The 14,323-nt window shown below is 37.2% G+C and overlaps 1 protein-coding gene across 6 annotated transcripts in view; it reads left to right on the top strand.

Annotated features, from left to right (window-relative positions):
• The window catches only part of ATE1 (arginyltransferase 1), a 171,822-nt gene that overhangs the window by 8,586 nt on the left and 148,913 nt on the right, over positions 1-14,323 (top strand). For 2 of the 6 annotated variants that reach the window (XM_082607187.1, XM_082607184.1), the window contains exons 4-8: positions 2,035-2,138; positions 3,947-4,201; positions 9,056-9,285; positions 11,186-11,314; positions 12,235-12,363. In XM_082607187.1, coding sequence (XP_082463313.1) covers positions 2,035-2,138; positions 3,947-4,201; positions 9,056-9,285; positions 11,186-11,314; positions 12,235-12,363 — 847 coding nt within the window. The remainder of the gene's footprint in view (positions 1-2,034; positions 2,139-3,946; positions 4,202-9,055; positions 9,286-11,185; positions 11,315-12,234; positions 12,364-14,323) is intronic. The other 4 variants (XM_082607189.1, XM_082607186.1, XM_082607188.1 and 1 more) reach the window with 2 other exon arrangements.

Raw genomic sequence — 14,323 nt, 5'->3', positions numbered from 1 at the left:
CTCTTCCCCTGTCACATTCAAGCTCCCATTTGTCCTCGTCCCAAACTTCCCAAATTAGAAATATTATCATTTTGGATAGATGTAGTCACCTCATTATGGCTGTGTAAGTAAGCTTCACAGCTCAGCCATGTAGTAGTCCATGATTACTTTCTCTTTCCTGCACATGTTTTTACTTTCCTGGTGTTGATTATTGCCATTTTTGTTTGCGTAGTCTTCTAGGTTCCTATTACCAGTTTATCTAAAAATGCTCCCTAAGAGGTGTAAATTTCCTCTTGGTATGTTTAGATGCTTCAGGTACTCTATCATTTTTATCTTCTTGATGAAAATCTCTTGTGGAATCTTCTGACCTGCTATGATCTGGACAGGTTGCCTCTATGCCTGATGCATCACTGTCATCCTAGGATCTCTTTTTTACTGTCATCTAGAGGATTCTCTTTGGGTCTTGATTTGGATCTGATCTCTTCTACCCTCTTTCTTGTACTTATTATTCCTTCATTTTAGTGAAGCACGTCTTCTAATAGCTTCTTGAGAAAAAGTGCATAAGAGGTAAATTTTTTGAGACTGTCTGAAAATGTTTTCATTGACTACTCAAACTTAACTTACAGTTTAGCTAGGAACAGAAGTGTAGATTGAAAATCATTTTCCTTTAGAATTTTGAAAGCTTTGCTCCATTGTTGTCTTACTGCTGTTGAGCAGTCCAGTGACATTCTGATTCTTGTTCCTTTGTCCAAAACATGTTCTTTCTCTTTGGAAGTTTTTTTGTCTTCAGAGTTCTGATGTTTCATAGTAAGTTTGGCAGTGAGTCTGTTCTCATTCATTGCATATGGACTTGAGGGACCCTTCTCATCTAGGGGCTCCTCCCATCATGTCCTTCAGTTCAGGGAAATTTTCTTGTATTATTTTATTGATCCTCTCCTTTCCATTAACTTCGTTCTCTTCTCTAATGTCTTTATTCAGACATTGGAACTTTTAGACTGGTACTCTAATTTTTTTTTCTCTTCAGTTTTCCATGTCTTTTGGGAGATTTCCTCACCTTTATTTTCCAAGTCTTCTGTCTTCTATTTAACTTTTAATTTCTTCTTATATCTTATTATATTTTTACTTCTAAGAGGGATTTTTGTTCTTGGACTCTTAAATTTTTTGAGATTCCCTTCTTCCTATATACTGTATGTCTCTATCCTCCAAGTTACTTTCTCCAGGTTTTTGGCACCTATCTTTGTTTTAGAGGCCCTCCTCAAGTGTCTGGTGATTCCAACCTTCCAGTGTCCCATTGGAAATTTTATGTACCCTGGTGGGTCTCGTTTACTGTGGGCTTTAAGTAGGGTGATCTGGCTAGCCTGTTCTTTGGGAGAATCTCTGAGGTCAGTATTTTTAGTTCTGATCACATTCTGGAAAGAAAGTATCATCTACTGATGTTCTGGGGCTGGGTTGGAGAACTGGGTCTTGGAGGTCTCAACATTCAGCATGTATACTTCCGTTTACGCTTACTGTTTGCAGTACACTTCCATTCCTTTCAGCTGTGCGTGTATCCCTCGAGTAACAGGCCTTATTTTTCCCTTTTCTGAAAAGTTTGCAGTTTTCTGCTGGGTTGTGTAGAGAGTCATATGTGCAGAGTGGGGGAGAGTATCAGATATATAAATCGCCTCCAGAACAGACTTTCAAGGAATCTTCCTATTTTCACTCTTATCTCCCAGGGTATCAGGTATGGCCGATCCCTGAGACTTTTAGGGGTAATGTAGAGAAAATTGGATATTTTTTTGGCTTTTCCCAGTTTTGGCTTAGGATTCAACTTTTCTTTGGTCTGCTAAGTCAGTTATCACTTGTACCTCTGCTTTCTAGCTTCCAACATTTTTCCCATTATTTTTTTTCCTAGTGGTTTATGTCTTTTTCTTTTTTTTGTAATCCTTTAACTGTATTTTTGTGAGATTTGGGGTGGGATTAGAGGCTACATTAAACCCTGTCCTATTATTCAGAACTGATTTTATTTCTTCACAGTTTGAGTTCACTTTCTAAATGTTTATTTTGCTTTCCTAGGTGCCGACCTTTACAGTTTCAGCCATCAAAATCTCACAAGAAGGTTTTGAAAAGAATGTTGAAATTTCTGGCTAAAGGGGAAATTTCAAAAGGAAATTGTCAGGGTAAGATGAGATGGGGGTCTAAACACTGTTTACCTTAAATAGATGTTTCTGTCCAGGGTTCTCCCTTTCAGTCATTTCTTTTTTTTTTTTTTTTTTTTTTTTTTTTGCTGTACGCGGGCCTCTCACCGTTGTGGCCTCTCCCGTTGCGGAGCACAGGCTCCGGACGCGCAGGCTCAGCGGCCGTGGCTCACGGGCCCAGCCGCTCCACCGCATGTGGGATCTTCCCGGACCGGGGCACGAACCCGTGTCCCCTGCACCGGCAGGCGGACTCTAAACCACTGCGTCACCAGGGAGGCCTGAAAGGACCATTTTAAAGATGTGATTTCCTGGAGTTTATTGAAATTTTAGTTTTCACAGTTCTTCGAGAACTCTTAATTTTACTTGATCCTAATAATATCCTTATGAAGTAAGTAGAAAGTGATACTGTCTCTGGAGAAATAGATGCTTATCTGCAGCTCACACAAGATTGCGTAATCACAATGCTGAGTGAAGCTCAGAGTTTCCATGTTTGAGTAAGGTTTTTAGTAAATTATATTTCCTGAAGTTGTCTCTTATTTTCTGATGAATTCTGAATTGTGAGTGAATTTCCTAAAAGATCATTAGTAACATTTAATTAACTTGGGTTACAGATACTTTGCTTTTTCAGTGTTTTTGCTGTCTTTTTTTTTTTTTAATGTTTTCCTATAGGCACTACCTAATGCATGACCATAAGCATTGGGAATGCCACCCATTCTTAGAGCTCTTTCTCACTTCTGCCATAGGAAATGCCTAACTCTGGGAGCCTCCCACCCCTGTCTTAGCTTGTTAATTCATTCCCCAACTATGTTTTGAATGCCTGCGATGTTCTAGTCCCTCTTTTAAGCACTGGAGATACAGTGGCCAGCAAAACAGGTTTGTTCTTTGCCCTCATGCACTGTCCTTAACAGAGCAGAATTCAGGACAACTTGGAGCAGACTTGGCAACAAAGAGGCCAGAAGGCTCTGGGTCATATTGGAAACATCAGAATTTTGGTGTAACTCTGTTTAGTGTTGTCAGTATATAACCTTAAAGGTTAAACAGATTTTCGTGGTTAGTCATTATGCAATTTTTTTCAGCAGCCGGGAATCATGTTCTGAGTTTCAAAAATTAATACTTAGATAAGTTTTGAGGATGCTGTCCATTTGTAAATTGAGGATTGCCTGTTTTTTTTATGTAGCTTTTACATTTGGTTTTTTGTTTGACTTGTTGTACGCTTCTGAATTATTTATGTCTGCACCCAATTCATAGGAGTGATGTACTCATTAGGGTAAGAGACTAAACAGCTGTAACAAAGAGACACCAAAATGCAACGACTAAAAAATGATAGAAGTCTGTTTCTTTCCTCACATAACAGTCCAGTGTGGGTGTTCCAGGTTGGCCTGCAGCCCTGCTCCCCACCCCCCCACCCCCCACCATTCTGGGATTCTCTTCAACATGTGATTTTCAAGGTCGCTCTGGTTTTTACTAATCGAGCCAGTGGGGAGTGGAAAGGGTAGAAGTTCAGGGTTACAAATTTCCTTTAAAACAAGTGAGGCAAAATTGAACATGTCAGTTTGGTTCTGTTCCATTGGCGAGAGCTTGATTACACCTTGTGAAGGGACTGGCACGCTCCCTTGCCAGGGTGCCACAGTCTTAACTGCAGCCCTGACCTTGGAAGATGGGAGAATGGATCTGGTGGACATGCAGTCGTCTCTGCCACATTGGATAAAAGGGGGCTTTTTTTTTCCTGTGTGTATTTTGATTGTGTCAAATGGCCTGGCTGATGGACTTTGATCTCTTTTGATTTATAGATGAGCCCATGGAGCCCACCATGGAGGATGCCGTTGCCAGTGACTTTGCATTAATAAATAAATTGGATATACAGTGTGACCTTAAAACGCTCAGTGATGACCTCAAAGAGAGCTTAAAGAGTGAAGAGAAGGAGAAAGGAAAGAGCTCAAAGAGGGAAGAATCTAATGAATTAATCCAGTCACAAGATATGGAAGAGAAGTTGGACTCTGGTGAACCATCACATTCAGTAAAAGTGCATACAGTTCCTCAGCCAGGTATTGAAAGTTTGTTATCAGGCCATATTAAAGTCGTATTAAATGATTTTCTTTGTGCTTGAGACATTGTAATCCCTGGGCGCTCTCATGAGCTAAAAAAGTGAATTACTCATGAAATCTGTAAAATAGATCACCATTTTATATACCTTATTATTACCTGGATTTAGGTGAACAAATTGTTTAAAAAACCTGAAATAATAGCCTTATTATCCCCTAACACAGACATTTTAAAAGAGTTCCATTTCTTTTTACTACCTTAAGGCCTTAGAGGTTTGAGAATAAAATTTTTGTCAGTGAGAGGGTATGGTGCTAAACATTTTTATTTTTAGTGTTAAATGAGACAAAGTTTTAGATATTATGTCCGAAATATAGACATTGTGAAATTCTTCACTTTATCATTAGATTTCTTTATGCAATCAAAATTAATTTTAGTTTGAAAACTTCCAGATTAAAAAGAAAAATTTCCAGGGAGTTCCTTGGCAGGCCTAGTGGTTAGGATTCCAGGCTTTCATTGCCGTGGCCCAGGTTCAGTCCCTGGTTGGGGAACTGAGATTCTGCAAGCTGCTCAGCCAAAAAAAAAAAAAAAAATTCCACATTTTGATATTTAATCTCACCTTTAATAAGGTGAGTCTTCTTTCTGTATTATCACTTATAAAAGAATTAGGCTTAGAAAATTAGAAAATTTATCCAGCGTTAAATGGATTTATTATATATATGTGTGCACGTATGTATGACTCTTTCAAAATTATTTCATTAAATGTCAATTTGCATAGTTATTATGCTTCAGTTCTTGAGTTTGTTCTTATATTTATTTATACAAAATAATCCAAGGGAGAGATTTTTTAATATTATTTTAGTTTTTTTTGTTTAAATTATAAGTTACATGTGTTAAAGCACAGAAAACTTACGTTTTTACTGAATAGTTTTTTTTTAATCTAAAGATCTCATGGCGTTTAAATTGTTCGTCCAAGATTATATCCTAATTGATAAGAATAGTCCAATAAAATATTTTGAATGGTTTAGATAATTTCTTTCAACTCTTACTCTCTTGGGCATTAGGGTCAGTCAGTTTCTTTACTATTTTTATTTTTTATTGTAAAAATTACTTATAGTTTATAAAATTTGAAAAACCTTCATTTTGGAGAATTTCGGAGACAAATGTAGACTGAATATTGTAATGGATTTCCAGGTACCCTCCCCTCATTTGAAACAATTATTGACTCATGATGTCCACTCTTTTTTTCTTCTAGTTTTAGTGAGTTATAATTGACATATGGCACTGTATAAGTTTAAGGTGTATGGCGTAATGATCTGACTTACATCGTGAAGTGATTCTCACAATAAGTTTAGTGAATATCCATCATCTCAGATGGGTACAAAATTAAAGAAATAGAAAAAAAAATTTTTTCTTATGAAGAGAACTCAGGATTTGTTCTCTGAACAGCTTTCATCTATAGCATACGGCCATGTTCATTATATTTATCATGTTGTACATTACATCTCAGGTAGTGATATTTATCTTACAGCTGGAAATTTATACCTGTTGACTTGCCTTCATCCAGTCTGATCCCTTTTTCTATGAGCTTGTTTGTTTGTTTGTTTTTGAAATGATGGCCATTCTTACTCTTCCAGTATTGTATTGAAGCAAATTCCAGACATTGTATCATGCTGTATTTCAGAATGCATCTCTAAAAACTAAGTACTTTAAAAAACATTCACAATACTGTTATTGCACCTAAGTAAAATTCCTTAATGTTGCTGAATATCCGTTATTTAAATTTCTAATTTTTTTTTCAGTCTTTCTTTTTTTAACTTTTATTTTATTTATTTATTTTTGGCTGTGTTGGGTCTTCATTGCTGCGCGGGGTTTCTCTAGTTGTGGAGAGTGGGGGGTACTCTTTGTTGTGGTGCGTGGGTATCTCATTGCGGTGGTTTCTCTTATTGCGGAGCACGGGCTCTAGGCACGTGGGCTTCAGTAGTTGTGGCTTGCGGGCTCTAGAGTGCAGGCTCAGTAGTTGTGGCGCATGGGCTTAGTTGCTCCGCGGCCTGTGGGATATTCCCGGACCAGGGATCGAACCCGTGTCCCCTCCATTGGCAGGCGGATTCTTAACCACTGCGCCACCAGGGAAGTCCCAGGTGTACTGATTTTATACTGTTGATCTGTTTTCATTCTGCTGAAGGAATTTATTGATTTGGGGAAATCTGTATCCCCTAAATAAACTGAAATCCTAATTTGCTGCCCACTGCAGTTTGCAGTGTGACAGTACATAAATATCGTGTGAAACAATCATGGTAAGGATTGCTTAGTCCAATGAATTAATTAGTGTAAAGATGACATAGGTGGTCTTTCATTAAAATACTGAAAAGCTGTTTCTCAGTTCACTCTAGATAGTTTTATAATTTGTTCATAATTTTAAAACTTGGGTAGGAATGTAATTTTGAGTAACTGTTAGAAAATGCAGGTATTTTTCCTTATTACTATTTACGGGATGTTGATAGGTGAAATGAAACATTGTTTTAGGTATTGGTGATACATATAATAGCTAATAAAAATAGATGACCCATTTTTTAAATTGGAGTGTAATTGCTTTACAATGTTGTGTTAGTTTTTGCTGTGCAATGAAGTGAATCAGCTATATGTATACCTACATCCCCTTCCCTCTTGGACCTCCCTCCCACTCCACGTACCATTCCACCCATCTAGGTCATCACAGAGCACCAAGCTGAGCTTCCTGTGCATTATAGCATGTTCCCGATATCTGTTTTACGCATGGTAGTGTATATATGTCAATCCTAATCTCCCAATTCGTCCCACCCTCCCCTTCCCCCCACTGTGTCCACATGTCTGTTCTCTACGTCTGTGTCTCTATTCCTGCCCTGCAAATAGGTTCATCTGTACCAAAAAATAGATGACCCTTAATTGAACAGTGGATACAGTTTTATGAGCTGCACATGCATTAACACATTTAATCCTTAGGAACTCCACCGTTAGGACTGGTTATTATCTTTCTTGTACAGACAAAGAAACTTGCCCAGGGTCATCTAGCCAGGTGTGACAGAGCTCACCTCAGGTAGCCCATGTCAGCGTATGTGCTCTCGACCAATAGGCTGTTGTGCCTCTCAGGACAAATTTGAGAAAAGACGCATTCCCTGGCCAAAGAAAATTAATTCTCTAAGGCAACACAGTGATGGCTAATTATGGAATTAGTTTTTTGTTACTGGTTTATTAGACTTATTCAAAGTTTTGTTTTTAATAGGTAAATTTTGTTTTTAGTTGGAAAACATGTAGTGAAGTTGTATTATAATATGGTCTCACTATCACTGTTTTCTCATCAAATTAGTTTCTTTTGACCAGGTCTTGGTCTCTGACAAGTCCCTTAACACTCTACATCTTAATTTTCTTCTCTGTAAAATTGACTTTTATATGATTTGTGAATACTGTTTCAGGATCCTAAATTTTTAAAAAAGCGTTTTTCTTTATTTAATTAGTGGCTTTTAAAAAAATTACAAAGTTATGTTTAGTGTTAGAAAAATCGGAGAAAAGAGAACACTACAAAAAAAAAGGAGGAAAGTCCTTTTTTTAAATTTCTAAACCCAAGTAAAATGACTGTTAATATGGTGATATATTTCTTTCCAGGTTGTTTCCTAAGTATTTTAATTATATATATTTATACATTTTTTTAAAATAAATTTATTTTATTTATTTACTTTTGGCTGCTTTGGTTCTCTCTTGCTGTGCGTGGCTTTCTCTAGTTGCGGCGAGTGGGGGCTACTCTTTGTTGCGGTGCACGGGCTTCTCATTGCGGTGGCTTCTCTTGTTGCGGAGCACCGGCACTAGGCACGTGGGCTTCAGTAGTTGTGGCTCGTGGGCTCTAGAGCACAGGCTCAGTAGTTGTGACGCACGGGCTTAGTTGCTCCGCGGCATGTGGGACCTTCCCAGGCCAGGGCTGGAACCCGTGTCCCCTGCATTGGCAGGTGGATTCTTAACCACTGTGCCACCAGGGAAGCCCATGTTTTAACATTGAATAATGACAAATCCCCTAAAATTTCTACAGCATTTAAAATGGCTGTTAGATATTCTGTTGCTTATTTTAAAAATTGTGTAATTCTATAATTGAGCATTTAGATTACTTTGAGGTTTTCATTTGTGTTCATTATTTGCCTCTATCCCTTATGATTTTCTTGGGATAGATTCCTTGAAAACAACTTCCTAGATTAAAGTGTACTCACTAAAATTTATGGTTTATAATAGTAAAAATTGTTATATTCTAAAGGATTATCAGTTTGATATTTTCTCTTCTAATTAAAACAAAACTCTAATTGGAGCCAAACTAATGAGACCCCCTCAGTTAGATAGAGAAGGACACAAATATCTTGAACTAAGCAAGGATATTTTTTCATTAAAAAAAACCTGCCAGAGTATGTTCTGGGATCAGTCCTCATTTACACCTGGTTCCTAAGCATTTATCTCTGTCACCAGTGATAAATGCTTAGGTTTCAGAGAAATGTCCCCCAGAAATGGGCTGGAGACAGCAGTGTCGTGAAGCAGAAGGTATTTGATTGTGTTCTTTTTGCAGAGGCAGAGAAGTGGATGAATATGTAAAAGAAAATGTTTCAACAATAAGAGCTGCCTGAAAAGTTTCTGTTACTATTTACTTTCTCTGGCAGTTCTTCTTCGAAGGTAGAATTTAAAGATCAACTTAGGGGTCTACACCATGAGCCTCTGAAACGTCTACCCGAAGCTAACCTAACAGTTGGAACTCTTTGTACTGATTTTGTGGAACCTTTGAGACCTTTAAAAAATATTTCTAGAGCCAAAAGTGATTGGTCTAATATTTTGAAATTCTTTTTTAGGCAAAGGGGCAGATTTGAGTAAGCCTCCATGTCGAAAAGCAAAGGAAATCCGGAAAGAAAGGAAAAGGTTAAAACTCATGCAGCAGAGCCCAGGTGGAGAACTGGAGGGTATCCAGGTTCAGTGTCAGCCACCGTCTTTGTTCCCACCAAAGGCTAAATCCAACCAGCCCAAGTCACTTGAAGATTTAATTTTTGAATCTTTACCAGAGAGTGCATCACACAAGTTTGAGGTACTTTGGAGGGTGTTTTTTGTTTGTTTGTTTTTTTGTTAGCTACTTTGTTTTTTTTCACTTGAGATCATACAGTTGATGTTTTGCTGTTTATATAATGGGAAATTAAAGTGAATTGGGATGGAGTGGCATTTATATTTACTAAGTTAATTGTTACTTGAGAAAAACCTTTTTTTTTTTCTTTAAGATTTAAAAAAGTAGGCAATTGGCTACTAAAGTTGTGAAAATTCTAGTTTTAGTGTGTTATTATTTGAGGTACTCTGGCTTTTTGTATCTCTTGATTGAAATTTAGTAGAGTGAAAAATAAGAAATACTGTTTTAAAATTTCATTTTTGGCAGTTTTGGTTTAGGTAGTGAAAGAGAATAGATCACAGCAGGCAAATCACTGTTTCATCCATTCTAATATTCTGATCTTGATCAAGGCAGCAAATGGTATTACATATACAAGCCAGCAGTTAGGGCTTAACTAAACAGTCCTAAATGTACTACTATAATCCTCTCATTAATTCCCCCCAAACCAATTTAGGCATAGTGTGAGTATGCCTAGTCTTAAGAGTATTCCTCTTATTTTTCCCAAATTGATTTATATTCCAGGTTAAGTCTAGATTTTTCAGTATTAGTTTGGTATATTTATAAAATTTTTTTCTAAAGCATTAGCCATAATGATTTTATTATATTCTCCTACTTGATTAATAACTGGTCAGCCTTTGAATTTACAGCTTAATATAATCTAAGGACATCACTTACCACTGAAAAACCTGATATTAAACAGTTACTTTGGTGCAGTTTAAATCTTAGGACAATATCTATTATCAGATATAAGTGTTAACAACTCTGACTATTATAATCCTTGGCTACTCTGTTTTGGTATTGACTTTCTCCTTCCCAAATTGTAAGGAGAATGGAGCACACTATTGAATACTTAAAATAGTTTATCAAGAGGTTTTTATCTTTTGATCAAATAGTAATGTATTCAGGGCACCAGGCACACCTAATATAACAGTTCTTCAGTAGGCACCTTTTACTTTTTTAATGTAATGATATCCAGGATGGATAGATTTTTGTTATCCCCTGGGTGTCACTCTTTCATGAGAGCAACTGTTTCTCGTGGCACAAGAAGTTTCCAATTGGAAACAAGAAGTTTCCAATGACACCTGTCTATTGTATTACATTTGATTTTGTGTATTACTCTTCTATTTTGCTAACATATTTTAACTGGTTAGTAAATAACGTTAAAATAAATGTTAGCCAATACTATGTACAATTACTGCTTTTAATGCATCCTCATTTTAGATATGAGGAAACTAAGGCACAGGGAAATTAATTTATTTACTTGACTAAAATGGTGACTTTAAGATTTGAGTAAAGGGAATCTGACCTTAGAGTCTTCATTTTAAACTATGCCATGAAATAGGAACACTCTTTGAGGGTTGTCTTTTACACTTAAAGAAAAAAGTTGTAAGTTTAGAGTTAATGATGCATGAAAGAGTGTCCAAAAAATATATTCACATTTTCAGTCTTTTGGATTGTTTTACTGAAGGTGAGTTGTATACAGCTAATATTAAAGAGTATTTATTTGTGTCTGTGTCTTGAGTGCCAGAAGTATTCTACTCGTTTACAATAGAGGCAGTCTTGCATAATTCAGTCAGTCTAAGAGCTTAGTCTTAGAATTTGGACAGGATCCTCTGCCTTCTTAATGAGTCTATAATTTGGAGAAATAACTTTTTTTTTTTTACTTACTAACCGGTTGATTTTTAATGTTAAAATATTACCATTATATGTTCATGCTTTAATATTTGTATTGGAACTTCGGGGCTTTTTTGGGTGGGAATAACTTAATGCATATTCCATGGAATAAATAAATGAATTAATGAACATTGTTTTTTAACTCCTTCTGAAGGTGAGGGTGGTGAGATCATCTCCACCAAGTTCTCAGTTCAAAGCCACATTTCAGGAGTCTTACCAGGTCTATAAACGCTACCAGATGGTTGTTCACAAGGACCCACCTGATAAACCAACTGTGAGCCAGGTCAGCAGGCCAAGTGTAATTTTTCTGTACAAACGCAACTTTCCCCTCTATTTGATATCACTGTGTGAATTCTTGGTTTATTTGTGGTACATTTAATTTATATTCAATTTGCAGTGTATCTGCAAAGAGATAGGACCATGGAATATTGGACATTCTGAAAGTGCAGATTTTACCTCATGCCATGTTAAGAGCCTTTCATGTATAATTTCAGAATGGAAAGTAAAATGAAGTATCTCTATTTAAAGTCACTATGTTTAGATGCATTTATTTAAGAGTTAGTGAAAAGGCGATCTCTAAGTTAAAATATTTATGAGAGAAAAGTAAAAAAACACCCCACTATATTTATGGTAGGCATACTTTGCACAACACAGTTAATATGCTTTATCTCCATTTAAAAGTCATGTGTAGAGAAAGTTGATAACAACTAAATTATTCTTCGTTGATGTACTGCCCATACACAACTGAGTGGGACTAGAAAAGTAAGATAGTAGAATGTTTTAACTGAAGTCCTCATATACTTATAATTTTACAAATCAAATTACCCAAGAAAAATCTGGAAGGGGAAAAAGTTTAAAGCCCTTAATATAAGTAGAGGTGACACAGGTAGTAGCAGTTAACATGAGCAGCAGTATTGACTCTGCTGTATGCAGAGAACCACAACAGGTAGATAGAGAAAAAAAAACAAAAAGAAATTGTCCCGGCCCTTGTGAGTTCAAATTCTTCATGAATATTGGTGCACAGTTCGTGCTTCAGGCTCTGTGCTAGTCAACCTGTCCCAAGGTTTATTCGTTTTATAAAAATTCCAGCGCTGAGCTTTGGAAGTGGATTTGCGGAGATCTTACTCTAGCCTCACCTTCAGAAGCATATCATCAGGCAGAGGTGTTTCAGTAGCGTTTGCTTGTATCTTCCTTGCTCTGAAGGTGAGGCTAGTACCTGTCTCCTTGGAGGACCCCGAGTTCAAGTCGTCCTTCAGCCAGTCATTTTCTTTATATGTCAAGTACCAAATGGCCATACACCAGGACCCGCCCGATGAATGTGGGAAGACCGAGGTACCTTTTGCTAAATGTTTTTTTCCTATGTTGATGAGGTTGTCTATGAAGAAGCATAATATCAGTATCTAACCTTCTTATTCCATTTTCTTATCTGTTAAGTAGAGTTGATGATCCTTACATTGTGTATTACTGAACTTTTGTGAAAACAAGTTATACATGTGATCATTTTAAATCCCTCAGAAAAAAGGGTATGTTTTTACTCAGTGTTCTCTCCAGGAACCTGAGTGTATTGTGTTTACACATCAGTCATTGGGCTAAGACAGCAGAGGTCACTGAGTGCTCTTTGTGTGCCAGACTGTGCCACAGCACACAGGGAGGAGTCTCTGTCTTCAAGGAATTGATGATCAAATGGGAAAGACGGACCAATAAACAAATATATCTTAACAAGAAGCATGTGGGAAAAAACTCAATGTGTTGAGGTTACATAGAGCATCATTTAACACGCATTTAGTGAGGGCCTGTATTTTCCAGCTGGAGATATTTAGATGAATAAGAGATGGCATACTTTCCACAGTTGGACAGTGGTGTTTTGGAAGAAAGATGCCAACAGATGCAGAAGGATTGAAGTTTTGATTTTTTGTTTTTTTTTAATGACATAGGATGTGTTAGCTTAAAAGAGATGATAATAAGGCAGGAGTTAATGCTGCATGTTCCCTGAGAGAATGCTGACTTCTGGGTCTCGCAGAGCCTTTCTCGGTAAAGTGTGGTCTGCAGACCAACAGCATCAGCGTCACCAGGAATGCAGACTCTCATGTCTCCCCTCAGACCTACTGAATCACAATCTGCGTTTTGAACTAGGTCTCCAGGTGATTCATATGCACATTCCGATTTGAGAAGTGCTTCCATAAGTTCCCCATTGAGACCTATAGCTGTGGGTGGTAGCATTTACAGATGAGGATTCTGAAAGGTGCAAGAAGTTGCCTTTGATATTCCCAGGAGGTCTTAATGCCTTTCTGAGCGTTATTCTTTCCTTCTACCCTTGAGATTCTGGCTTTGTGCCTGCCTGCTTACCAGGTATGGATAGTTGGGCCAAAACACCCTCATATGTTTGATGTTTTCCCGGGAACCCCTTCACCCCCTCTTGGGCTTCAGGCCTCTGTGGAGTCCATTCCTGCAGACGTGGTTCAGTGCGAAAGTTCATAGTCGTAATTGGGGAGACAGATGGGTAAGCAGTTCCAGTGCTGTTGGATTAGTAAGGAAAGCCACCTTAGTGTGGGACTGGAGGTTAGGGAGGTTCTTCTGAAGGAAGTGACATCGGAGCCAAGTCTGAAAAGATGAGTGCCACTTAACATCTGGACAGGCTCTAGGGCCGTGTTCTGTATTTAGGCATAAGGTATGATTGAGGCTTTTTTAAAAAGGCTTAGATTTACATTCACTACCATCAGTAGTACTGAACTCTGGGTACATGATTTGAGCTTGTGTTTAAATAGAAATACATAATGGATTTCTTTATTGTAGCCAAATAGTTTTGCTTTAATGATTCATTTTATAGTATCACATGCTTACAGCAAATTCATACAGGTGGGAAAGTTTGTATAAACTATCATAAACTTTCCCACCAGTATGAATTTGCTGTGTTTAGTACTTTGATTTCATACAAGTGAGTATATTTGGCTTTGATAAATTCTTTTACTTCATTCATAGCATTTTATTTACCTGACATCTAACTGAATTCATATGGAGTTTTCAGAGACATTTGAAATGATGTTGTTTTTCACATGGGCGAATTTGTCATCTCACTGAATGTAGCTTCTAAGAAATAACATGAAATAACATTTTGTAAGTCAAGACTCTGTACTGTGCTTTTTTCTTTATAATAGCCTTATTGAGGTGTAATTCACATACCATTATAAGTCACCCATTTAAAGTATATGATTCAGGGGTTTTTAGTATATTCACAGAGTCGTGCAACCATCCTCACTAGCGCCAGAGTATTTTCATCATCCCCAGAAGAAGC

The sequence above is a fragment of the Mesoplodon mirus genome (assembly GCF_964341445.2).
Source record: "Mesoplodon mirus genome assembly, chromosome: 2".
In the NCBI taxonomy this organism is placed as follows: Eukaryota; Metazoa; Chordata; class Mammalia; order Artiodactyla; family Ziphiidae; genus Mesoplodon; species Mesoplodon mirus.
The sequence above is the reverse complement of the archived record's forward strand: the minus strand, read 5'-3'. Positions and strand labels throughout refer to the sequence as shown.